Source organism: Geospiza fortis, unplaced genomic scaffold (assembly GCF_000277835.1).
Source record: "Geospiza fortis unplaced genomic scaffold, GeoFor_1.0 scaffold115, whole genome shotgun sequence".
Classification (NCBI taxonomy): domain Eukaryota; kingdom Metazoa; phylum Chordata; class Aves; order Passeriformes; family Thraupidae; genus Geospiza; species Geospiza fortis.
The window spans coordinates 886,402-912,914 of NW_005054499.1; the positions used below are offsets into that span (position 1 = coordinate 886,402).

The 26,513-nt window shown below is 51.3% G+C and overlaps 1 protein-coding gene across 5 annotated transcripts in view; it reads right to left on the reverse strand.

Moving 5' to 3' along the window:
* Nucleotides 1–26,513, reverse strand: part of SCMH1 (Scm polycomb group protein homolog 1) — a 45,690-nt gene that overhangs the window by 8,748 nt on the left and 10,429 nt on the right. For 2 of the 5 annotated variants that reach the window (XM_005428697.3, XM_031063362.1), the window contains 9 exons: nucleotides 25,599–25,669; nucleotides 23,726–23,960; nucleotides 21,401–21,489; nucleotides 20,630–20,873; nucleotides 9,865–10,097; nucleotides 9,181–9,307; nucleotides 7,982–8,182; nucleotides 7,212–7,397; nucleotides 492–623 (listed from right to left, as the gene is read on the reverse strand). In XM_005428697.3, the coding sequence (XP_005428754.1) occupies nucleotides 492–623; nucleotides 7,212–7,397; nucleotides 7,982–8,182; nucleotides 9,181–9,307; nucleotides 9,865–10,097; nucleotides 20,630–20,873; nucleotides 21,401–21,489; nucleotides 23,726–23,960; nucleotides 25,599–25,669 (1,518 nt within the window). The remainder of the gene's footprint in view (nucleotides 1–491; nucleotides 624–7,211; nucleotides 7,398–7,981; nucleotides 8,183–9,180; nucleotides 9,308–9,864; nucleotides 10,098–20,629; nucleotides 20,874–21,400; nucleotides 21,490–23,725; nucleotides 23,961–25,598; nucleotides 25,670–26,513) is intronic. The other 3 variants (XM_031063363.1, XM_031063361.1, XM_031063364.1) reach the window with 2 other exon arrangements.

A 26,513-nucleotide genomic window follows, 5' to 3' on the forward strand; every position in this document is an offset into this window, starting at 1 on the left:
CTGCTGTGATGGTGGCACTCACAGATTGGTTTAGAGTAGAAGCTCACTGTCTAACACAGGTGATAGGTATTGGGAAGTTATTGTAAATATTGTACACGTAGTTTTTAGTATAAAGACATAACACTGCCCTGGGGCAGGCAGAGTGCCTCTGTCTGTCCTGCTGGATGGACCTTGGCAGGACAGGAGAAAATATTTTACAGAAAAGATACAATAAACAACCTTGAGACTGAGAAATGAAGAGCCCTGACTCCTTCTTCGAGCACCGGGCTGGGAAAAGAGACTTTCCAACTCTTCTCAGGGTCACTCTGAGCAGCTAAAGATCCCAACACTCATCCACTCCCCTGTGGAACACCAAGCACAACCCACGCCAGGGACAAGCAAAGCAGCTCCCTGCAGCCACGGCTGGCTTTGGCAGGGCAGGTGTGAGCCTGCAGCAGCCAGGCCAGGGCTCTGGGAACAGGCAGCTTTGGGAAGAGACACGCTGTGCTCACCTTCCAAAGGGTGACGGTCATTCTTTGGTAACTTGGGGGAGAGAGGAGCACTGTATGGAGGGGGATCTTGGGAAAAGCGCTTTGTACCCCGGCCTGGTCCCTGCAGAGAGCCGTCTAAGGAACTGCTTCTGTCTAGGAAAAGAGAACAAGCCCTCTTTAGTCACACCTCTGACTGTGGTTAGTTTTTCTTTAAGTGCTGCAAACACTCTGAATCAGAGCTCAGGATGGGCAGGTCTCAGCATCGTGGCAGATCTGGTGCTCTGCATTTCCCTGAATTCTGATTTCTACTTTTGCACTCTGCCCAGCAGCCCAACTCTTGGCACTGACCTCTCATGGAGGCTGGAAACTCTGTGTGGGAGCTGATCCATGCCCAGAGCTGGGTGCTTTCCCTCTCACTCGGGTTTTGCTCTCCCTCATGATGACAGAGTACTGAAACATGGGTGTTTCAGCCATGATATTTTATGAAAAATCCTTTTGCTAAGATTTTTCTCCTGAGAAGCTGAGAGGCCTCAGAAACAAAATGTAAACAATGATTATCTGCTGCTGTAGAATGAGACAGATAGATCTTTGATTGGTCTCATGTGGTTGTTTTTAATTAATGGCCAATCAAAGTCCAGTTGGCTCAGACTCTCTGAGTCACAAGCCTTTATTATCATTCCACTTTTTTCCTTGCTAGCCTTCTGATGAAATCCTTTCTTCTATTCTTTTAGTATAGTTTTAATATAATATATATCATAAAATAATAAATCAGCCTTCTGAAACATGGAGTCAAGATTCTCATCTCTTCCCTCGTCCTGGGACCCCTGTGAACACCACCACACATGGGATTTCTTCAGGAGTGGAGACATCCTGGGAAATGCAGTCTGGCCAGAGTCCCCTGAGCCCTGTGTGCATTGCCACCCACCACCTGCTCAAGCTGCAATCCACCACATCTGGCAGGGCTCAACACAGCAGAGTTTGCAGGTTTTAGCAGAGAAAAAGGGTGGTGAGAAAACTAACAAAGAATCTTAGCCATGTTTTGCCATATTTCACCCAAATTATTGGTTTAATTCTGTTTCTCCTCATGGCTCATCCCACACAATTCGGCTGATCCCACTGTCACCTTTCAGATGCACGCAACCCTTGGACAACTGGCAAACAAACCTTGGATGATTTGCAACCCCTCTGTGTTGCTGGATTAAACCCTACTCCCATTTTCCATCTCCCCCCTCCATGGAGCCTCCAGGCACTGTCCCTGCTCCTCTCCAAACTGATCCCAAGGATGGGACTGTGCACATCCTGCAGAGCAGACAGGACACTGCCATGGCACTGCCACAGGCACTGGCATTGTTCCTCTCCAAACTGATCCCAAGGATGGGACTGTGCACATCCTGCAGAGCAGACAGGACACTGCCATGGTCTGGGACAGCTCTGCACACACGGGGTCAGTGGGTGGATGGACAAGGAATGGAAGCACTGACACTGATGGGGACGGCAGCCAGGTGAGTGACACAGGGGTGGCAGAGCCTGTCCCAGCTCAGGTGACCCTCCTGCTGCCCCACACAGGCCAGCAGGTGCCAGCTGGGCCCGCCAGCCACCCTGAGAGCTCTGGGGTGGGCACAGAGGGGTGAAATGCTCTGCACAAATGCCAGCAGCCACCAGCAGCCCAGAGCAGCCCAGGGGCAGGAGGGGTGACAGGGACGGTGGGGAGTGACACCAGGGAGATGCACAGTGCCCCACAAAGGGAGCTACAGGTGGGGGAAGCACCAGATGGGCACGACTGAGGTGATTAAGAAGAAACACAAGGGTAGAGAAGGTACCTGTTCAATCAATATCCTTCAGGGAAACAAAAAAGCTGCTTGCACTGAGGCCCTGGGATTCCGTATCACCAAAAATCACTGTGCCATTGCCAGAAAAACAAATTCCATCCTCAGGACAATTCCCCCTCACTGCCCAGAGGGGAACACATGCTCTTGGTAATGTCTCTGCATAGCCCTGTGTCAAACTGCACAACCTTCTTCACCCAACAGCCACAGAACCACGACACAAGGTGATGCTTTGCAAAGGTTTTTTCATCAGGTTTTGGTTTGGGCTTTTTTTTTAAAGTGGTTAATGTTAAAAGTAATGCAAACACAACAGGTCTGGTTATAGAAGTTAATTGTAGGAATCAGAAGTGAAGTTGATGTAAATTAATGGGAGGATAAACCAAAAACAGAATTCTGTTTGTTTTTAAAGGAAAAGTGTTAAGAAAATGAAGAAATGGAGTAACAGATAGAGCTGTACTCAGATTATCAGGAATAAAAGGAAAATGTCTTCAGTCCAAAAATGACATAAACCTCATGAATGTGATCATCAAAGATGAAATAATCTGAGAGGGAAGAACCCCAAATCTCAGTGGATAAATGCCCACTTTGAGAAGGATGCTGAGAACAAGCAGATCACTTCCTCAGATAAAAAGGCCCTGCTGAGCATGGAGCTGTGCACCTCAGGATGGGGAGTGCAGGATGTGGGGAGGTTTTCAACTCATTCTGTGTTTTGAGACAGTGCAAAGGCAAAGATGGGCCTGTGTTTCAGCTGCAGAGGAACAGAGTGAGGGGACACTGTGCAGAAAGGTGAGGATTGAGAGAAAAGGAAAAAGGGTTGTGTCCAAATGACAGCACAGCTGGGAGGGATGCCTTGGGGGTAAGAGCAGCTCAGCTGCTGCGCCTGGATGTGCTGTGGCCACCCCAGGGCTGTCAGCATGGACACCTTTATGAGCAGTGACAGCCACTCACCTCATCTTGTCAGCCCACTCCTAATTCGGGCTTCTCATTTAGGACAATGCACCTTGCATGGAGTGCACAGGCACCTCCTCCCTGGCTGCAGAGCACACCCACACACCTGGCTCAGGTGTTGATGCACCTGTGACATCCACCTGCACTCAGTGGGTCAGAAGTTTAAGTCAAACCAACACTGTCTGAAGAGAGCAAAAAGCAGTGAAAAGATGAACTCCTCTGAGGGCTACAACTGCTCTGCAACTACTTCCAGAAGAAAGAGAACCAAGTTAAGCTAAAAGACAATATTAAGACCAGGATACACAGACACCAAGTATGTTGAAAGATTGTAGATTTAGACTGGATTTATGGGAATCCATAAAAAGTTTTCCCTGGGGGTGGAGAGGCCCTGGCACAGGTGCCCAGAGCAGCTGTGGCTGCCCCTGGATCCCTGGCAGTGCCCAAGGCCAGGTTGGATGGGGTTTGAAGTCACTTGGGACAGTGGAAGGTGTTCCTGCCATGGCAGGGGTGGAATGAGATGAACTTTAAGGTCTGTTCCAACCCAAACCATTCTGGGATTCACTTCCAGCTGCAGCCATGCTGAGCACTGGGGGCAAGGCTCTAAGGATAAAAGAAACAGGACAGAAACTAAAATATCCACCATTGACTAAGTCAGACAACTGAATGTCCTCAAACTGGAGACTTAAGGGTGCAGAGGAAGCCAAGAATGGCAGTGCACCTGAAACTCTGGGTCTGCTGCAGTAAATTCTAACAGAACTCAGCACTGTGTTACTGGGAGTCACTTGAAATGTGGTGCCAATATTTGAAAAAAAAGGTGGAAAAAAATGATTTTTACAATAAAATGCCTATGTATGTCCTCAGCAGCACCACAAGGCTTGTGGCAGGCTCTGAGGGAAAGGGCAGGAAACACACAGGGCACATTCTGTGGCAGGTGTTCATCAGGGGAGGCCAACCCAACAGCCTCCCTGTGATGGGAAATCCTCATCTATCACGTGAGGGAAGAGACATCAACCTCATACACCTGGAATTCAGCAAGATGTTACACCCAGAGCCAGCTGGGACAGGCCATGAATTACCAGGAGCCTTGTTCTATGCACAGAAATCTGATTTGAGAGGTAAAGCTGCTGGCAGCACGCTGAGAAGGAACATGAGACTGGGAGTGAATCTGCCTGAGGATCACCCTTGAGCCCAGGATCATTTAATAACTGTAATTACCTTGGCAGAAATTTATCTGCTGATGTCTTCCCATGTCAGGTCAGACAAAGCAGCATTTAAAATCAGGAAGGAAGGATATATATAGATATATATATATATTATATGTATATACAGAACCAAGAACCTGCAAGGAGGAAAACCCAGCAGAGCTAAATCCAGATGTGCACTGCCCCAGGTGACCTGCAGGTGACACCAGTGGATGAGAAGAACAGTTTACGTGACCAGGACAGGCTGATCACCACCGGGTACAAGGACACAGTGGCTCAAAGTGAGTGCAGAGACATTTCCTGTGACCATGGTGGTGCCAGTGCTGTGGCACCAGGACCCCACGAGCTCCTCTCCAGAGGGCTGGGTGGCACTCTGGACACCCCATGAAGTTTAAGTCAAACCAACACTGTCTGAGGAGAGCAAAAAGCAGAAAAGATGAACTCCTCTGAGGGCTACAACTGCTCTGCAACTACTTCCAGAAGAAAGAGAACCAAGTTAAGTTAAAAGACAATATTAACACCAGGAGACACAGACACCAAGTTGCCCAAGAATAAATTGGGGCTGGAAATTACAACATAGTTGCTAAAATATCAGCATAAAACCCTGGAGCAGTCTCCAGTGGAAAAGCAAAATCCACAACACCAGAATAAATCCAAGAAACTGCATGTGCTGTGGTGCTGCAGCAGCAGGAGCCAGGGCTCTGTGGCCCAGAAGGTCCCTCCAGCCCAGTGTTTTCACAGAGCTCCAGGTCCCATCATGTTCATGGTGCTGTGAACAGCATCCAGCTGCCCAGCTCCCTGCAAAGGGCTGCTCCTGATGCACAACTCAGTCTGTTTCTTCTTCTTTCCATTTATTCAGTCAGAATGGCAGGACACTGCTGAGCTAAGGGACACTGCAGACCTTCCCTGTGCCCCAAGCACACACTCCAACTCTCCATGGCACCCCTGGGAACTCAGACCAGCTCCCAGTCCAAACCAGTGGCTGTTTACTGGAAGAACCAGCCCCATACAACACATTCCTGTCCTGCAGAGGAAACAAGGCAGGACATGCAGAGCTCAAGGTGAGACCACAGCAGCCTTGACATCTGGTGTGACTGAAGGACGTGCAGCTCCACCCTCATTCCTCCATGACCAGCTCAAACTTCCCAAAATCACCAGCACTGTTTCCCTGCCCTCACCAGGAGCACTATAGATTAGATTATCACCTTCTTTCAGGTGCCTGAGAAAGGTGGTACATGAGCAGATGCCCAAGAAGCTCAGAGATCAGGATGAACTGCAGGACTAGGTGCTGTCATACCTCTGACTGTGGTTAATTCTTCTTTAAGTGCTGCAAACACTCTGCATCAGAGCTCAGGATGGGTAGATCACAACATTGTGGCAGATCTGGTGCTCTGCCTGAGTTTCCCTGAATCCTGATTTATATTTTTCCACTCTGCCCAGTAGCCAACTCTTGGCACAGCCATCACTGACCTCTCATGGAGGCTGGAAACTCTGTGTGTGAGCTGATCCACGCCCAGAGCTGGGTGCTCTCCCTCCCTCATGCTCTCTCTCATGATGACAGGGTACTGAAACATGGGGATTTTTCTATTTGATGGTTCCTCAGGGGAAAGCCTCCAGTCCCAGTAACTAGTCATGCTGCTCCTGTCCCTGCATATCCTACAGCTCCTCTGCTCCTGGCCCTGCTGGCTCCAGTTAGCAGGAAGCAGATGATGGGAAGGTCCTCTTGCTCTCTAGACTCTGCCTAAGGTGCTTTGTGAGGTGCAATGAATCTTTGTGAGGTGCAATGAATGGAAGCACTGTGATATTTGGCTGTTGCTCCTACACCTCATGCTTAGCAACTCCTCTTTAAACAGTTCTTCCTAAGTGCCCGTGCTTTTACATTCATACAACTTTTGCTTTTCTTGCCAGAACCATAATTCTGCAAAGAATTAACTTTGGAAAGACCTCAAACAACACAACAGCTATTTGCTGACTAGAGGGGGAAGAAAGCAAGACAGGAGAGGAGATCAGCACTTGTCAGCCACCAAAGAGGGTGCAGACAGCTTTGATCCTCTCCACAACTGACATTCCTGGAACAGGAGCTCCCCCAGAACCCCCAGAGAGCCTGAGGGGCAGTCATCACCCCAGGCCTGCTGCCACTGCCCAGCACAGTGGGGGAACTGATGGGCTTGTTTTCCACTGCTTCTACTTCAGAGCCGTTCTGCAGCCTGATAATCTGCACTGTGGCATGAGCGGCCTTGTGGGGTGAGCTGGAGCTGCTTCAATGCCATGCCAAGGAAAACAAAACCACCTCTGCCTCAGATTGAGCATGAGCATCACCCCTGAACAGGCCACCAGGGCTGGATGCCCTGGCTGATGCCAGCAGATCCACGGACAGCGTGGAAACCACTCTGCTTTAATTCATTTCTAATTGCAGTTTACTTGCTGTGTGTTATCACTGTCCCTTCTCCTGCAGTCTTTCACCTGAATTCCCAGCTGTATGAAGTCACCACAATCAGATCACAGGAAGTGGGAAGGACTGGGGGACGAGGGGAGCAGGAAGACAAGGAGACAGCACGGATGAACGGAAACCTCCAGCGGAGATGGAAACCAAACTGACAGGCAGAAAACGCAACTGGAACCCTACACAACAAGAGCCCTGTGGGCACGTACACGACACTGGGTGTGATGTAATGAACCCTGGGAGAGGGCTCTGGAACAGGAGCCTGCCTTCTGAGATAGAGATCAAACCTGGGTCCCTACAGTGCCACCCCCCCAGCTCCTACCTGGTAGATACCTGTCGTGGTCGTACTGGTGAGAGCGCTGCATGTGGCTGTTCTGAGTGAAAGGCTGGTTCCCAAAGAGGTTGTCACTGCGCAGATTGTGGCACAGCTTCTCCAGGAAGCGGAGGACGTAGGTGATACTGTTAACTGCTGGCAGGTTCAGAGTGTGCTGTTCCCGATCAAACACAGCTGGAGACAGAAACAAACAGAGCCCAACACGTGAACCCCCCGCCAGGGCGGGAGGCTACGCCCAGGGCCGCACAGGCAGCTCCTGGATCTCAGCATCCTGGGCTCTCAGAGCCAACAAAGCCTTCCTCTGCCAGGGCAGGCCAGGACCAGCCTGCTGCACCCAGCACGGGGCCGGGGGAGCCGCGTCCGAGGGAACGGAAAAGATTCCAGGAAGGGCAGATCCAGCTAGGCACGGGCTTAAAGGAGAAATAAAACCCGGGGTATTTCTTGGCTTTCCGTGAGGAGCTGTGGAATCCCCCCTGCTGGGGCTCTTCCCAGGGCTGGGGCAGGATTGCTGCCCAGGCTGGTGCCAGCACTGAGCACTGCTCCAGCAGCTGTGCCCGCGGGCCATGGGAACTGCTCCGCTCTGAGTCAGCCGCCAGCTGTTGCTTCACTGACACACATGTGTGGCAAGAAAGAGAAGACAGAACTCTTCTGTCTGCCCCTGGCCTGTGGCTGCAGCGAGCTTCAGGACAGACATCTTCCAACGAGAGAATTCTTGCAACAACCTCTCTGGAGGCCAAATGCTGCGGGCCCGTTCTCACCTGAGATGACCTCTCCCCCGTGGCCTTGTTTTAAGAAGGAGAAGACTGTTTTCTGATGATAAGCACAATCAATGCACGCCTGTACTGCTTGCTGCAGGACAACAGAAGCTCGAGCTGGTCCAAAATGGTCTGGCAGCTGCTGAACTTTCTTCTTGTCTAGGTGGGGCCCAGTGCTGCCGTTCTTGTTCAAGTAAATGCAAACTGCCAAGATGAGAAATGTGTTTGCTGTTAACCCACTCAAGAAAGCAAGAAACAGATGCCTAAAATCCAGCCTGAGAGATGCTGAGATATTAAGACTGTCCAATCACTGACAAAGTGGAATCCACCACGACTGCCTGACTGCATCCTCACAGTGCAGACGCTTCTAGAGGGGAATCCCCCTCCAAAATCTTCCTGCCTCATGCTCACCTTCCAAACTGCTGCTGTTTCTCCCATGCTCTCCCCTGCAGTCAGGCTGTAAAGTGGTTTCCATGCCAGCCAGGTAAGGTGGCTGTGATGTTCAGAGGGGAAGAAGGAATGCAGCCCTCACTTTCTAGAGCTTCCCACAGTGTTTCCTTTTTAGGGAAACTGGCTTCTTTAGGTTCCTCTGAAAACTGGCCAATTACATTCTGGGGAAACAGAGGGCTCAGCCCATATCCAATGCTTGACTCAACATGTCAAAAGCAGCTTTGCATTAGACTTTCCTGACCAGATACATCCTCAGCTGTAGCAGTGCATACACTCTTCACTGCTGCTCCTTCTCCTCCCCTATTCCCTCCTGTCCCTGTGTGCCTTGATATCCTGGCTGGAGCTGGACAGATCACAGTCCTTCAGCACCTCCTCTGCCCCTTGTGCAGTTCCAGCAGCTGTGCCTTGCATGGTGAGGGACTCACAATGGGTGCTGCACACCTGCCTGCCCCAGGGCATAATGGACCACAAATGTATCTGGAGAGCTGTGGAGTCACCAGCACGCAGGGGAAAGGGGTCCTTGCACTCAACAGGTGGCCTTGCAATCTTCCTACTTCATTATTTCCAATAGAAAGATAAATGAACAGCTGCTCTGGACTCATGTGCCTCTCTCAGGCCAGCCTCTCTGGAGTGGTAAGGATTGCTGGTTTACAGGCTTAGGCAGAAATGGGACTCTCAGGGTGCTGCTGCCTGCCTGCTGCAGCTCCTAACTATGCAATCCTGTCAAGAACGTGGTCCAAGACCCTCCTTACCTGTGGGAGCCTGCATGGCAGAGCTGGGGATTGTAGCAGCGTCCTGGGGCACAGTGCTTGTGTCTGGCTCTGGGGTACTGGTTGTTGGAGAGGTGGGTGCTGGGTTCAGCAATGTCCTAGGTTTCCTCTGCAGAAAAAGAGGAGATATTTCTCCTTTTACCCCTGCTCTCCTTTACCACCCATGATCACTACACTCTCTCCTCTGCATCCAACAGACAAGGCACTGTGGAACATGACACATTTCTGATGGTGATGACGGGGTGTCTCAAGAACCTAGTAATCAATATGTGTGTATTTTACAAACCACAACCCTGAAAAATAACAAGCCTGGGATCTGCCACCTCTGTTTGACTCACACTAGCCACACACAAAGGAAAGGAGAGCTTCTTCTACCCTTTGGCCATCCTGTCATGCTCCCAGCATCTGCCATGCTACTCCACAGCCAATGCACTTCCAAAGACACGGACTCTTGACGGAAATGATCTTTAGGACACAGACATTCTCTACAGCTCTGGGGCTGGGCTCTGAGGACACTCCCAGCCCACACACCCCTCTGCTCTCCTACTTGCTGCAGTCACGCAGCCAGAGGCTGAGCCAGACGTGCACAAACACACGCATGCACCAACCCATGGCAGGACCTGCAGCACCTGCTGTTCACCCGCCTGCATCAGCATCAGCTTTTACCTTACTGCCAGGCTTGGGGCCTCTCTTTCTGGGGAATTTCAAAGGCTCCACTGACTTGGAGGGTGTAGGCATGGGGTGGTGGATTAGTGTTTTGGTCGTTCGACCACTCTTCTTCCCTGTTTTGCGACGCCTTTGCCCTTGTTGATGCCCCAAACCAGTCTTTGTGCTACTGTGCATGCTAGGTTTCTCCGAGTTTACTTCGGAGGCAGGTAAAGGGCTCTTTGGAATCACAACTGAAATAAAAAGAGAAAAAGCAAATGTAATTAAATCAGGTGAGAATCAAAACAAGAGCAGCCTCCATCTTTATACACATGGAAAAACTTGGAGAACTCCCAGACCCCTGGGCAGGGGACTGCTCTCCATGCCAGAGTAAAAACCAAACATATGGATCCCCAGCTCAGAACTCGAGCTGGGGGACACTGGGGCTTAACCTGGATGGGCTGAACTCCAGAAGGATCATGCTTGCAGCCATACCTTCCTTCCTGAAAACAACTGGCACCTACATCTCTTCCTTCTGCAAGTGGTGACCTGCCAGTGGCCATGGAAAAGGCTCTGAGAGCATTCCTGGGGAGGGATCAGCCAAGACCTGTCTGCCAGTCACAGAGCCAGTGCTGCAAACACTGGAAATCCCCTCTCTCAAGGCTGATGTCAAATCTGTCCCTAAATTCCCAGCAAACTGCAGTGGAAGGGACCAGCTCCATCCTCCCTGCCTGCAGGGATTATTGCTCCTGGCCCTGAGCAACAGCTCATCTCTGCTGGACCAGCTGCCCTGCTCCTCCACATACTGCCAGAGGCAGGGGTGCTCCTTCTAATCTTCCCCCTCTTTCCATCACAAAACTAGGTTTCTGTTATACTTGCCCACAAATGCCCTAAATTTGTTCAGTCATCTTCCCCAAGCCTGCTAAAGGTCAGAGATATGCTGGCCCAGCCTAGCAGACCAGTATTTCCTTCTGTTTTAAATTTCTGCTAAAAAGAAACAAATCAAAATCCTGCTGCATTTTGAAAACTGCACAGTGATCTTTAGGATGTCTTGTTTCTCACATCTGGAAACCCCAACATAGGGGTAAGGAATTAGGAAAAAATACAGGCAAATACTTTTGAAATCAGGGGCTTTGTAGTTATGGAAAAAAGTCTTAGCCAGGGAAACAGAGACCATAAAAGATTGATACCAGGATGGCACAACTGTGGGCATATACAGAGATTTTTAAGGTTTCTGTAATGAGGTTTTAGGAGCAGTTACTGTGAGCAAGGATTTATTCCCCTGGCACAATGAAGCTGTGGCTGCCCCTGGATCCCTGAAGTGCCCAAGGCCAGGTTGGACAGGGCTTGGAGCAACCTGGGATAGTGGAAAGTGTCCCTGCAAGGGCAGGGGGTGGAAGGAGATGAGCTTTAAGGTCCCTTCCAACCCAAATCACAGAGTGCATCCAGGATCCAGCTCCATTCTGCTTGCCATGTGGGCATGTTTAGTTTCAATTTTATTGCCTTGCTTTTGTGCATTCTGTATCAGAAGCTGAGAGGAACCACACAATCATCAGGATCTACCTGACTTCCTGAATAACGACTTTTTTGTATCAGGCAGACACAGGGCATGTGGCAGAAACAGGGTTTTACTACTTTTTGTCTGAGCTGTTAAGTGTTAAAAGCAAGACTATTTTGAGTGTGATAGCTCAGGTGCTTCCTGGAGCTGATGGTACTCCAGAAGTGTCACCTGCTCCAGGTGACAGCTGGCACTGAGGGCAGGGAGGAATGGCACAGGTAAGGCAGGTGCTGATCAGGGAATTGTGGGGCCTCTGGCTTCAGGTCTGCAATGACTGATCGTAGCAGAGAAATGTTTGTATCAAACCATTCATTAGAATCCCACAAGCTGACAGAACAAGGATAAAGGTTGAATAGAACAGGGTGCCCAGAGCAGCTGTGGCTGCCCCTGGGTCCCTGGAAGTGCCCAAGGACAGGGCTTGGAGCACCCTGGGACAGTGGGAGGTGTCCCTGTCATGGCAGGAGTGGAATGGGATGGGATTTAAGGTCCCTTCCAGCCTACACCAATCCATGACTTCATTATTCTAAAACTCTCCATACTTCAAAGAAACTGTTAAATATCAAAAGGATGTGGAAGCCAGGGCAGGGAGCATTTCATTTGAGATCTGCACAACACTCAGTGTCTAAACCAAGCCGTGCCACAATGAGGTTTCTCTAATGTGGAGGAAAAATTGAGAATTCTACAGACAAGCTGTGAGGCAAACATGTTTTCTCAGTTTGACTAGTAACAAACCCAGAGAAATGGTGCACTTGGGAAGCTGGCATGCAGCAGGCAGAGCAGCTGGACTGCACCCTTTGCTCCCAGGCTGGGACCACATCACTGGGAACTCACTGCCAGGAAAAAGGAGACTGCTGTCAGATGAACTCCTGGTGAAAGCTTTCACTGTATAATCTTATGTTAATGAGAGATTTTAATAAATGATTTCATCTTTTGGTGAAATAAATGCAAGAAAAATCTGTTGCCCACTTCAGCTGTAAAGACAGTACATGTAATAGTAATTTACCAGGCTTGAAGAACTGGTTCTGGGATTTGGCCAATAAAAGCCCATAACTGGGCACATGCAGATCCCCTGATGGGACACCTCATGTCATTCAGCCACCCAGAGGAGTTCCCACTGTGCCTGTGGCCCTGTCAGCACATTCCTGGTCCCTCTACAGCCACAGCTCCTGCAGGGATGGAGGAGCAGCCACAGCAAGGGAGGCTGTTCACTCAAACAGGCTAAATTACATCTAAATGTGCAGCCAGCTCAGGCCAGAGAGACACAGACTGTGACCTAGATTGGTGCTGTGTGCCCAGCAGGGCTGCTGAGCACAGCCCTGAGCACAGCCCTGGACAGGCACTGATGTTTTCCCTGGGGCTGATTCCATCAGACTGATGCAATGCACAGACATTTTTCTGACCTGCAGTGATTTAATGAAATGAGGTCTTATCCTCCCACGATCCAGCAGACTTGCCTGGCTTTTTTGTTGGATTTGAACCAGAATCTGAGCAAACACCAGGCTGTGCTAATACATTTCTCCTGCCCTAGCAGATGCACTGAGCAGAGTCCTCCCACCAGCTGTACCTGCACATCAACGGTGCAGCCCCCAAAACACCATATTACAGCTGGCCACACTCTGCCTCACCCCCAAGGCACCACTTCCAGTGACTGGATGCTCCCTAAAGGAGCCTGTAGCTCCTTTTCAGGTGCCTGTTATTTTCCTGCAGGATTTCAGCCCCTGTCATGTAGATGTGGCCCAGAAACAAGGGATTGCTATGCAGGGATCAGTGCCCAGCACTCAGCCCTGCCTGCACCCACCCCAGCACCCACAGAGCTCCAGAGGTGGAAACAGCTGTGCCCAGCAAGCAGGATTATCTCCCAGCTCCAAGCACTGCCAAAGTCTCCTTTAACTGCCAAAAGCTTCAATTTTACTGCATCTTATTCTTACTATTACTATGTCTTAATCATTAAGGACCTAAAGCTATCAAAGAGTGTCCAAACAGGAGCTACAAAGATGCTGAAGGGTCAGGAGGGGCCACAGGAGGAGCAGCTGAGGGCTCTTGGTGTGTGCAGCTGGAGCAGGGCACACTGAGGGCAGAGCTCAGGGATCTGCAGCTCCTCCCGAGGGGCAGCTCCCATCTCTGCTCTGGGCCAGGGACAGCAGCCAGGGCACGGCTGGAGCTGGGCCAGGGCAGCTCAGGCTGGAGCTCAGGGCAAGGTTCTTCCCCCAGAGGGTGCTGGCACTGCCCAGGCTGCCCAGGGAATGGGCACGGCCCCGAGGCTGCCAGAGCTCCAGGGATGCCCAGGCTGGGCTTGCTGGGGGCTCTGGGCAGGGTTTGGCTTTGGCATTGATCATCCCTGTGGGTCCCTTCCAGCTCAGCACATTCCATGATTGTGTGAGAGTGAGGGATGGGGGAGATGAAGGATGGGGGAGAAATTTGGGCAGCGCTGCAGGGATGGCCAGGGTGGGGCTGTTGGGGGCTCTGGGCAGGGTTTGGGGTGGGACTGGATGATCCTTGGGGTCCCTTCCAGCTCAGGATATTCTGTGATTCTCTGATTCAGCTGGTGACAGAGCCAGCCCAACAATGAGCAGCTGCCAGAGACATCCTCACTTTCTCCTTCCTTGTACAAGCCACTAAGAGGAGCCACATTTTCAGAAAATCAAGTAGGGTCTCTCTTACTTAGAAAATCAACTCTTCCTGTGTAAAGCAGCATCTCTGTGCCACAGCTTTGTTGCTCATCTGAGCTCTGAGCAATCTAATAATCCAAAGCTGGTCTTGCTTTGGAGGAGTTGAGCCTTGCAACCCTGAGATCCTTTCTGACCTGAATCTGAACTCATGGTTATTTCAGCTCATTAAGGGGACAGAAAACTAATAATTGGAATTTTTCTGCTGGCTGAACTGTCTTGTTTTGGGTCACACAGGCATCCAGGACAATGGCAGACATGGAGGAGGAGGCTGGCTGCCACTGGATCCATTTGGCACAGTGAGAAACATCACCCTGAAAATGCAGCTCAAACACAGCTGAGCTCAGAGCCAAAGAGAAGCTGGGCACCACTGATGATGTTATTCACCACTGAAGGATTAGTTCAAACAAGAGTTTTGAGCTTTCTGCAAAAACAAAGAGACTTGACAGAGAATTTCTGATTTCAGGCTCTACCTCCTAATGCCAAAATATTCCATCAGCTGACACAAGGCACCTGCAGCTGCCCACCACCCTGGGACTGAAACTGTTGCTTACAGGAGACTCTGCACAGTTGCCATCCACACTCTGAGGGTTTGTCAATGCTAGGAAGCAACATTTGTCACCCATCAGCTTATCTGAGACTTGTCACAGCTTGAAGAAGACAAAATTATGTCCTTGGGACAAGAATTACAAAGTCAAAACATAAAAGAATATGGAAAAGTCTGAAGTTGCAGAAAAGTTTCCTGCCTTTCTCTCCTATTTACAATTTCATTTACCAAGAGCTGCAGGAGCACAAATCCCAAATTCCCATTTTCTGTGCCAAGGGCTCTGTACTCTCAGATGCAGCTGTAGTTCATGTGCTTCTGCCTGGAGATGTCCACAGTGGCCCCTGCAGTGTCCTGAAGCGCAGGGGATGATTTCTGAGCACTCCACTCATGCCCACTCTGACAGATGTCCTGCAGGCCACCCCTCCATGTCCTTTGGTGCTCACTGCCCCTTGTCCATCTTCAGCACTTCCCAGGCAGAAGCAGCACTCAGAGCTGGGTTAACAGACCCATTTAAGATAAGCAAGTTTGCCAGAGAGCAGAAATCTTGTTGAGATCTGGCTGAATCCTTCCCTGAGTGAGGCATCCCAATCCCAGACATCCTGAAGGTTGGAGCTGGACAGGAACCAGAGCTCATTGCCTGTCCCAGAGTAAAATGTGAAAGCTTCAAAGCCCTTTGATTCTTGCCAAAGCAGAGACCATCATCACTGGCCACCATGAGCACAACTGGGACAGAAAGAGAGGCCCTGGGACGGCTCCAGACTTGGATTGTCCTGAGCTCTCAGCAGACATGGCAGACACAACACAGGACTAAGGCTGGGAGACATAGGCTCCTTGCAAAGACAGGGATTGAGAACAAGACTCCAAATCGTGGAATTTAAAGGGTGACCAAGCTCCTGGAATATGGTGACAAGCAGGAACAAGGTGTGGAGTGTGAACTCCTTGAAGTGTTTTGTAAAACTGAGTGTTTAAACCATCCTGATGGGAAATCCTGCTCTCCTGTGGCTGTCCTACACAAACTCTCACCTGGGCACACTTTAGGCTGACTTCACTCTGCTCCCAAACCAGCAGAGGATGGTTGGGCAGAGCCACCAGCCCTGCCTGCAATCAGCAGCTCAGCCAGGCACTTTTAGACCCCTATAAATAACAACCCTGGAGCACTCTTCTTCCTTGAGGTTGTGCAATTCCATCCTGGAAGCACTCAGACTTGCACCACGTCCCAGTGAACAGGAGTGTTGTTACTGGTCAGAGATCCTGCAGAAACAAAGTGATGACCCCAGTGCTGTTCAACCAAAGAGAGGGAGCTTCCAACACCAGGAACCTCCTGCCAAGGCTCAGTCACACCCTGAGATACTGAAACTCTGTTCTGGGCCAGGAAGCACGGTGGAAAAGGGAAGGAAACACCCTAAACAAAACCCAGATTCTCTGGGATATGAAATATTTCAAAATAAAACATGACGAAAAGCCAGGTTGAGAGGAAGGTCTAGACACTGAGAGTAAGGACAGGTGGAGACCAGAGGAAACTGCTTCTCCCAGGTCAGCTCCTCTTCTCAGAGGCTCCTCCAGCCTCAAGACATCACTCAGTACCCCCAGGTCTCTGACATCTGGTGTTTGCTGAGCCACAGGCACTGTCAGCACTCCAGAGCCTCTTGCAGTGCTGGGCTCCCTTACCAAGCCCCCAAACCCCCCATGTGTATTCCAGGACACACATCCAAGCTGAGCCAGGGTCACTGCTAAGAGCCTTGGCTCTGTGCTCCAGATAGCTCAAAAGATTTTCTTGGGATCTTCCAACAGCAGCCTCAGAGGCAGCACCCCCAGGCTCCAGGGCTGTTTGTGTGTTACCCTCACGGATAAACACCTGAACTGCTCTGTGTACCCTCCTTCCTCCTGCTGTTGGTGCATAAGCTCGACCTGTGTGGCCCCCAAACCAGCCATGCCAGTGCAAAGCAATGTCACCCAGCTTAATGTGTGAGCTCCAAATCCCAGCTCAGTCCTGAAGAGACAGTAATGAATTAATAATTTCCCATCTCCTCCAGGCAGGAATGCACAGGAGCTCACCTGAGCTGTAACCCTGCCAACTACTCCTGATGAGGCTCCTCTTCCCACCACTATGTTCTCACCCTGAAGAAGGAAGAGAAACCAGGTAATGTCCAAAGTAAAATAATAAAATACACATTACCTTTGCCCCTGGGCAGGAAACCTAGCAGCTGATCATCATCTTCCTTTGAGGAAACAAAGCAGTTAAACAACAAATCACATGGCAGCAGTGGTGGTGAGAAATGAAGAACTTCATGAACTTTCTGTCCAGGATCAGCATCTTGTAACCCTCTGGAGTCACTGCAGCAGCCACAGCAGGCAGCTCTGGTCCCAGGGTAACTCAGAGCTGTGAGCCCAGGGTGGATGGAGCTCCCCTTCAGCCTATCCCCATGGTAACTACTAAAACTACTCACATGGGCTTGCTCTGCAAGCAGAGGAAGCAGCAGCTGAGCCCAGGCACAGGGAGCAGGGTCTGAGGGCACACACAGACCTGAGCAGGCACTGGGGCTCTCTGCCAGCTGGGCTGCTGCCAAGGCAGCAATTCCAGTGCACCAAATTCCAGAGCTGGAGCAGCTTCCAGCTCTGCCTGCCAACCTTAACCCTTTCACCACTGACCCCCTCCCACAGCACAGTCCCAGAGCATCCAGAAGGGTGGAACAGGGGGTAGCAAACCCATCAGGAATCCAGAGCAACTTGGTATCAGCCAGGATGGAGGAATAGCACAGACACCTTCTGAGACACAGACAATGAAGGCTTTACCTGTGTCCCTGCTTCCCTGTGCTCGAGGTGACAATATTCCCTGCTCTCCACAGTAACACGTGGGAGCAGACTTAAGGGTCACTGGTGTCTCTATGTGTGTGTGGGCAAGGTCCTTTCAGGGTGCTTTGATTGTGGCTCTCCTGTGCTGGGCCAGGAGCTGGGTTTGATGATCCTTGTGGATCCCTTCCAGCCCAGGATGTTCTCTGACTCTATAACCTCTGAGCAGAGCTCCAGCTCCAGGCTCCAGTGCAGCCAGCGCTCAGCTGAACAGAAAATCCACTTTACCTTCTATTCCTTAAAGGTATGTACAGATGTGTATTTAAGGTACAGAGATGTATTTATGGGTAAAAAAGTACATGTATAAGAGGCATGAAAAGACATGTAAGGTGCTGTACACCACAAATGAGGAGTGGAGTAGGGATTCCTGGCCAATGGACGTCCCTGGGAGCACCCCAGGTGTGGGTGGGGTGCTGAGGGAAGTTTGCTGCACACACACAGAACTCCCCCTCCTTGGGACAGCCACTGGGACCTGCCTCCCCCAGCAGCTGCCAGGCTGAGCTGGAGAAGCTGTGGGTGCACAGGATGAACTCTCCCACATTCTGCCTTGCTCTGTAGCCCAGCAGAGCCAACATCCATCCCTGGCCCATGACCATCATGGAGAGAGGACCAGGACCCACCACAGGCACTCCCAGAGCTCCATTTCCCCCATGAGGTGTGTTGGTTTGGATCCCCCAGCTCCAAGGTGTGCAGCATCCAGACAGGAGCACCAGGGGATGCCCAGGAGCCCACAGGCACTGCACAGCCAGCAGGCAGCAGTGGAATTACCAAGCAGGCATGGCAGGCTGCTCCTTCTTGCTGTTTGACCTCCCTTTCCTTCTTTAACACACACACATGGCCTAATGAAAGCTCCATGGAGTGGCTGGGCCCCAGCTCCAGCTCAGCAAACACTGCTGGGACTGGGAGGCCCTGGAGATGGAGAAGGACCATGCCTGGGAGAAGCCCTGCACTCCTCCACTTCTGCTGGCAGCCAGCAGCAGAGACAGATTAGAGCTGACTGGAGCTACCAGCATTAAATAAACATGCCTGCCCTCTTTGAAGTTGTGCTTCCCTTGAACATGAGCTCATTCCACGAGGCCTCTTTTTGCTCAGCCCCAGGAAGCCACGGGGTTACTCATTCTCCATGGAGTTAACTCTTCACAGGATTCCCCACCTTCCACAAGGGCCTCACACAGCCAGCCCAGTAACTGAGCACAGAGCAGCTTCCCACAGCAGCAGCTGACTGCCTGCATGTCTCTCCAGCTCTCTTTAAGAGGAATTCCCACCAGGAAAGGGAAACTGCCTGACTCCACCACATGGTTCTGCAGGCTGGCACATGGAGAAGGTTTATTGGAGCTCAAGGAAAAGGCAATTCCCCTGTGGTGATGCATCCTCCCACCCTGCCAAGAGCAGCACTCTCAGGTCTGGGAGGGCTGTGCTCAACCCTCCACCACAGCAGGGCTGAGGAAACACAGGAGGAATTTCATTAGAGAAAGCTCCCAGTACTCTGTTCTTTTGGTTTAATCCCACAAAGTGCAAGTCAGAAATTCTTGGTCAGGAGAGGGAGCAGACAGGCACAGAGGGAGAAGCAAAAGCACAAAGACAAGGCTGATCTCTGGCATTTTCACATGGCTCCTGCAACCCCTGCCAACCCCTGCTCTTGTCCCAGGAGTTGAAAAAAAAGGACAAAGAGAGCAGAAATCTGCCTGAGGGTGAGGGCTGCCTCTGCCTGTGAGTGGGGAGATGTGACTTTTTGGGGGTCACTATTTTTGTACACGAGCAGGAAGTGCAGAGTGACTGCACGTGGAGCCAATGGGAAAGGGAGAAGCCAGCCCAGCCACCTGCCAAGGGAGAAGCAAAAGCTTCCCAGGATGGCACAATGGGGTCTTGTTTCTGGATAACTGACTGGGCTCTGCTCACTCACTGCTTCAGCCCCTGGCAGGAGGAGGCTGGGGAGGAACAGAGCTGCCTGTGCTGGGGCTGAGGGTCGGACAGGTTCCCACTGCTCCTGAGAAGGAGGCTTCCACTGTGCTCCTGAAACCTTCCACCTGCAGATTACTGCCAGGAAAGCTCCTACCAAACACAAACATGTCTTGAGCCACTTGTGCAGTACCTGCAAGGCACCCTGGAGATGCCTCTGAGAGCACCAGGGCACCACTGGAGGAGTCAGCCACTGCCTGAGAGGGCCCCAGTGCTCAGCTGGGACACAACAACCAGCAGGAAGAGAGGGAGAGGCTGGGAACAGCAAGGCAAAATGTAGAAATCCAAGATAAAGAGGAATCATCTTCAGCCAAGGGGAGCTCACAGCTTGGCTTGCACACAGATCACCTCAGGCAATCCACTGAGACCAGCCCTGCAGCCCTGAGCACAGACCTGGCCCATGCCAGGGACACAGGACAGCACCAGCCTGACAGGGCAGCATGAGCTGACCCAGGACTTCCAAGAGGAACAGTCTTGTCAGAGAAAAGCCTTTCCTAAGCAATCCTTCAGCCTGGCAGAGAGGTTGTTCTCCTGCCCCTCATTTCATTGACCAGCCATGTGCAGAGTGTGCCAGCCAGCAAATGCCAGAGGGATGTGCCTGGGGACAGTGACAGCCCCCTGAGCCCAAACACAACTGTGATGTGAGAAAGCTTGAGACAAGTCTTGAGAATCAAACCAGCCATTGCTCAGGGCTTTGCCAGGCATCAAGTTCCCCAGCACTGCTCCCACCCAACAATCAGAGCCCTAGGAACAAGGCAGGCATAACCTGCTCCACACCTGCTTTGTCCACGTTCCCAGCAAAGGCACACCAAGAAAACTGCCCCAAGTACAAAGGGGAGCAGTCCTGCAGCTTCACACTTCTCATTAGCCCAGGCCCCCTGAGAAAAACTGCACAGCAAAATGTGGTTCAAAGGCGCAGGAAAAACTTCAAGGAAATTCCTGGAGAGGAGCAGACCTCAGCAATGTTGTATCCAGCACCATCCCTCCCCAGAGCCATCATTGTGCCCAGCTTTATGGACAGCCACTCCTCAGCACCTTGGTGCCAGGCTGTTCCAGTGCTATAGGTCTGATCACCTGGACCTTTACCACACACTAAAACCAGAGAGGGCACCCAGATGTCCTTGCTGCCAGTCTCTGCCTGCTTTGCTGCTCTTTGAGAGCTGAGTGGAGGAGCCAAGACAGCTAAAAAACAACCTTGGGCCTTACCTTTTGTACCAGGGGGCTGCAGATTATCTCCAGTCAGCGAACACCAGCCTACGGGAAAGATGTCCCGGGAATCATATCGGCACCAGTAATCGAAGGCACCTCTCCAGCCATCAAATGTTATCAGGACCTCAGAACCTCTCACCTCCCCAATGGTGGCCGGGCAGATGAAGTGAGGGTTCTTCCTGTCCACTGCCTCCAGCTTCATACCTGTCTTGAAGAAGTTTTGGGAAGGAGATGGTGGTTCCTACAAGAAGAAGTGGAATATATGCTCAAAGGGGACATGGCAGCGCCTCCCCACACCAGGGCTGTGCCCTCACCAGCAAACTCACCTCCACAAGGAGCTGAAGGGAGTTAGTGGGCTGGATTTGAACCCCAAGAGGTGTGCACACACTGGCTGGGCTACACAGCCACTGCCCTTTAATCAAGAGGCAGCAAAGTCCACTACTCACTGCTGGACTGAACCCAGGAGTGGGACATTCCACAGAGGTGCTGATGTTCCCACCTTGCACTCCCCACTGTGAGCAGCACCTGCAGCCCCAGTGAAAAACCAGCTCCTGCCTCAAGCCTGAGCCCTGAAGCCCAAACACTTCCTTGGCAGACCTCTGGCTACATCCTGACACTGCTATGACACAGCTGCAGAGGACACAGCTCTGTTCTAGAGCAGCCCTGAGCTGTGCAGTGTCACCTCCTATGGGACCAGCACATCTCTGATGAGACACCAGCTCTGAGTCTGGTGCTCTGCCAGAAGGATCTGCACAAACAGGGAAATACCTTGTGAAAAATCCGGACAGGAGCCATCTCTGCTCCATTCAGAGTCTTCAGAAGGAACATGGGCCAGGAGGAGGCATTGAGCCGGAAGCCTGAGGGGAGGGAAGAGGAGATGGACACTGTTAGCCTGTGGGGGATGATGGATCTGGCAGCACATGCCTGCTCTGATGGGAACTCACACAACTGTGATGCCATACCACCCTCCTCTCATGCTGGAGTCAGGTGGGACTTTAGCCAGATATTCTGAATGCAAAGCATTTATGTTATTGAAAAGAAACATCTGGAAACAGCTGTCTGACTGCAATATTCACTTATCATAACAATCCCATTGACCATCCAGACAGAGCGCTTCGTGCAGCAGGGGAGATGTGAATCAGCAAGTGCACACTCAGGCTATGGAATTTCTTTCTCAACAGGGAATCACAGCTTCTGGGTGGCCTCCTCTACCTCTAGTGTGAGCTGCAGGCAAGCTAATCTGAAGAAATAGAGGCTGTGATTTGGCTGGAACACATGATAGGGAAGGATGTCAGGTTTTGGCTCGACACCTGCTGTGAAAAAAGTGGAGAAATAACAAGAGGGGGCTTATGGGAAGAAAAAAGCAATTTCACATGCTCTGAAGTATGTGGCACTGACTATGACTATACAACCAACACAAGGCTCTGGATATCACAGAATATCTTTGCTAAATGTGCATCTTCCTGCACAGGCAATTTCTGCTGCTCAGCTGTGTTAGGTCTGTGGTTGGAGGGGTTTTGAAGGTAATCCTGGCACTGCACCTGGATCAAGAACATGGCAAAACTTTGCCAAGGTTGCAGTGCTCAGCACAGGTCACCCTGCCAGCCCTGAGCTCTGACAGATCAGCTTGGAAACCAACCCAAGTAGCCACAACCACAGGGGATAGGAGAGCTCAGCTCCCACAGTGGCAAAGAAAACATTTTATGTGAATCACAGAATAACCTGGGCTGGAGGGGACCCACAAGGATCAGCCAGTCCAACCCCTGACCCTGCCCAGAGCCCCCAGCAAGCCCAGCCTGGGCATCCCTGGAGCTCTGGCAGCCTCGGGGCCGTGCCCATTCCCTGGGCAGCCTGGGCAGTGCCAGCACCCTCTGGGGGAAGAACCTTGCCCTGAGCTCCAGCCTGAGCTGCCCTGGCCCAGCTCCAGCCGTGCCCTGGCTGCTGTCACTGGAATTATCTGTGTACAGAAAGAGCAGCAGCAGATGTGTGCACATGGAAAACACTACAGGAAAGAGAAAACTCTTACTGGGTTTTCTAGGCCTTTGAACTCTGCAGGCAGAAGGACAACTGCAGCACTGGCTCAGTTACCTGTCTTCATGCTGGGTGCAAAATCATCCAGTTCCACTGCCCAGCTATGGGCAGGGACACCTTCCCTGATCCCACTATGCCAGGGCCTCACCACGCTCACAGGGAAGAATTTTTTCCTAATATTTCACCTAACCGTGCCCTCTCCTCTGGCACAAGGTGACAGAGAGCAGAGCCGGGCACACGGGGCAGCACTCCCGGACCTGCTCCCGAGCACAGCCCGGGCTGCTCCACCTGCGCCTCGGGCCCTCTGCAGGCCACAGGAGGGACCCACCGGCCCACAGGGCTTCGGAAGAGATGGGCAGCAGAATCACTGAATGGTTTGGGTTGGAAGGGCTCAGATGACCAATGACAGCCACCTGTGTCGAGGCTGTGAGCAGTCACAAGATTTTATTATCATTCCTTTTCATTCCTTGCTAGCCTTCTGATGAAATCCTTTCTTCTATTCTTTTTGTATAGTTTTAATATATAATTTTCTTTTAATATAATATATATCATAAAATAATCAATCAGCCTTCTGAAACATGGAGTCAAGATTCTCATCTCTTCTGCCTGTCCATGTCATCAGCTGATTAGCAGGAAGGACATGATTCCAACTCCTTCTCAGCCAATGAATAGGATAAATAGGTTGCTGGCAATGATTAGGATGAGCATGGCGATTAGGAAGAACAGTAGGTAGGTGAAAAATTTTGTAATGTAGGGGTCTGAGGCCATATATCATGTTGCAAATTGTAGGATAGATCATGATACAAACAGTGCAACAGGGAATAGGGTAAGGGAGTAGAAGTCTATTTTTAGGCTGATGGGGATTTTGAAGTTTATAATGAATTTTCCTTCTCAGAAGCTGGTGAGGCTTTCTGTTCCAGAGTGGATGGCCCCTCGTCCTGGGGCCCCTGCAAACACCACCACACTTGATGAGCCCCGAGTGAGGAACATTCCCACACCCCCACACCCCAACCCTCCCCACCATCAACTTGACCCTTGTTGGACAGCTGAACTCCAGCTCACCCAGTGGAGGCTGCAGCATCCCTCCATTCTTCTCACAGTTGCCGATGGGCTGGATCTCAGCAGAGTCCACCAGCCTCCAGAAGTCGTTCTTGTTGTCGCTGCCGTCGAGGCGCAGGCGCAGCCGGGCGCCCGTCAGCCCCACCACGGTGGCGATGCACGTGGACGTGGTGTTCCTGGGGTCCTGGGCCTCCAGCTTCATACTGATCTTGAACTCGTTTGCAGGTGGAGTGTAGGACTGAAAAGAGTGGAACAGGGGCTGTGGTGTTATGTTTTAGTTCAATGGTTTGCTCTGTCTCATCCCTGGAAAATGTAGGGTTTGTTCCAAGCCTGTGATCCTCCCCTGCAGAATCATGGATCTGTAATCCCATTGGCCCAAGGCTTATTCTGTGCCTACTTTGAATCTCCCTGTTAAGCTGTGGGAGGTAGACCAGGCTCTCTTGGCCCTTGGCTCCCTAGGCTCTCCCTTTTCCCCCTTCTCCCTCAAACCATGCTGTTCCTGGGGGTGGGACCCCCAATAAACCCTCATCTAATCTGCACCCTCAGAATCCCTGTGGAGTCTCCAGTCTGACTGCTGCTACAGGTTACATACAGCTTAGGGGGCCCCCTGGGGACCCTCCAAACCAACAGCAACAAGGGGCCAGTCAGACCAGGATTGCCAATACCTGCATGCACCAGCTCAGGCACAAAGCTTCCAGCAGCAGGAGCACCCAGTCGGGGTCTGCTGAAGGTTGACAGCCCCTCCAGGCACAGCAGAGGCACCACAGAGAACTCAGCAAGCCCTGGCACGTCTGTAACAGACCCCCATCCTTCCATCCTGCATCATCCAAGCAACTAAAGTCTGTTCTCTTAGAATCACAGAATCATTAATGCTGCAAAACACCTCTAACATCATCAGCTTCAGCTGTTCCCACAGTACTGCCCAGGCCACCACTAACCCAGCACCCCTAAGCACCACAACTACATGTTTTTTGAATGCTTCCAGGGATGGGGACTCCACCAATGCCCTGGACAGACATTTCCTTGGCCTGATCACCTTTTCAATGAAGAAATTTTCCTGATACAACCCAATCTTCCCTTGGCACAAGTTGAAGCTGCTTCCTCTTATCCCGTCCCTTCTTCCCTGCGAGCAGAGCCTGACCCCACCTGGCTCCATGCTCTTGTCAGGAGCTGTGCAGAGCCACAAGGGCCCCCCTGAGCCTCCTTTTCTCCAGGCTGAGCCCCTTCTCAGCTCCTTCAGCCTCTCCTGGGTCTCCAGCCCCTTCCCCAGCTCTGCTCCCTTCTCTGCACATGCTCCAGGTCCTTTGTTGTGGGGGGCCCAAAACTGACCCCAGGATCTGAGGTGCAGCCCCACCAGTGCCCAGGGGAGGGGATTAACCCTCTCCTAGGAAGATCACCCAGCCAACCCCAGACCCACACAGACACTGATGCTCTCCTCTGCCCAGACCCAGGTGTCCCACACTGATTCACTCCTGCAGGCCCTGTACTCAGCACAGCCACCTCTGGGCTCAATACCTGCTGCCCAGGGGCTGCTATTCTGTCAACAATTCACAACAATTGGGTGAATTCTGCTGAAAATCTCCTGATTGAGCAGGATCCACCAAAAGCTGGATCCCAGCCTACTCAGGACACTTTCTCCAAGGGCTTGGCAGAGTTAATAGCACACTTCTGTTTCCAACGTGCACATCTGAGAGGAAAATCTTCTGTGCTACTCTAAATGCATCTTTTTAATCTTTGCTTCAGCACTTGGATTTCTGTTAAGTCTCCAATATCCTTAAGTATCTTCCTTGCCAAGCCAGGGGTCTATCCCAGGCTCAGAACTCCAGGGCTCCCAGTGGACCACAGCCCTTGACCTTTCTTGTTTTTACCCTCTTACCTGCTTGAAACAATGGGCAGGAGCTGGGATGGCACATGTCTCTTTCAGGTACTTCTCCCAGGTGAAGTGACCTGAGAATTAAAAACAAAAGGATTCAAATAGGAACAGATGAGCAAAATTCTCAGGAAAAGAACTGCCCAGACTCCTGAGCTGGCAGTTCTGCACTTCTCACAGAGGAGGTGCTCACAGGCAACGTGTTTTCACCAAGAACCTCTGATGTTTGTGAGCACAGAAGATTTACAACTGCAACTGACAGGCAGAACAAAGCACAGCTCTGCCTTCGGCATCCTCCTGCCTCGGTGCTGCTGAGAAGGGGCTGCACAGAGCCAGGATAACAACCTGCAACTTAATGGAAAACACCCAGCACAGATGGGAATCTGCTGAGTCCTCCAGACAACTGTCCCTTCAAAACCATTCATTAAAGACATCACTCAGTCTGGGGATTGCAAACAGTCACTGTGGGCTGTGAGCAGCACAGCTTGGGGGCTGGAATGAGATTAGCTTTAAGGTCATTTTCAACCTAAACCATTCTGTGATGCCATGATTGTAAATCGTGGATTTAGAACGGGAATCTGGTTTGTGGTGACTGGATGGTCCCCCTGGTCCAGCACAGACACAGCCCACTCCAGGGATCAGCCCAACCCCAGCAGTAAATGGAAAGGACAACAATAAACTTCCTGAAGTGCCATGAAGTTCACAGGATGGCAGCAGGCATCCTCCAAACAGGGATTTACTGAGCTCAATACCTCACACCCAACCTCAATCCCTCTTCCACTGAGTGCTGCTGCCAGGGGCAGTGCATTTCATCCTTGCCTGCACCTTCCTCACGTACAGCAGGAAAAGTAAAAGCAACATGCCACCCAGGGAAACCTGTTATTAAATGAGGAATTAAAAGCTCCTGTGATCTGAGCAAAT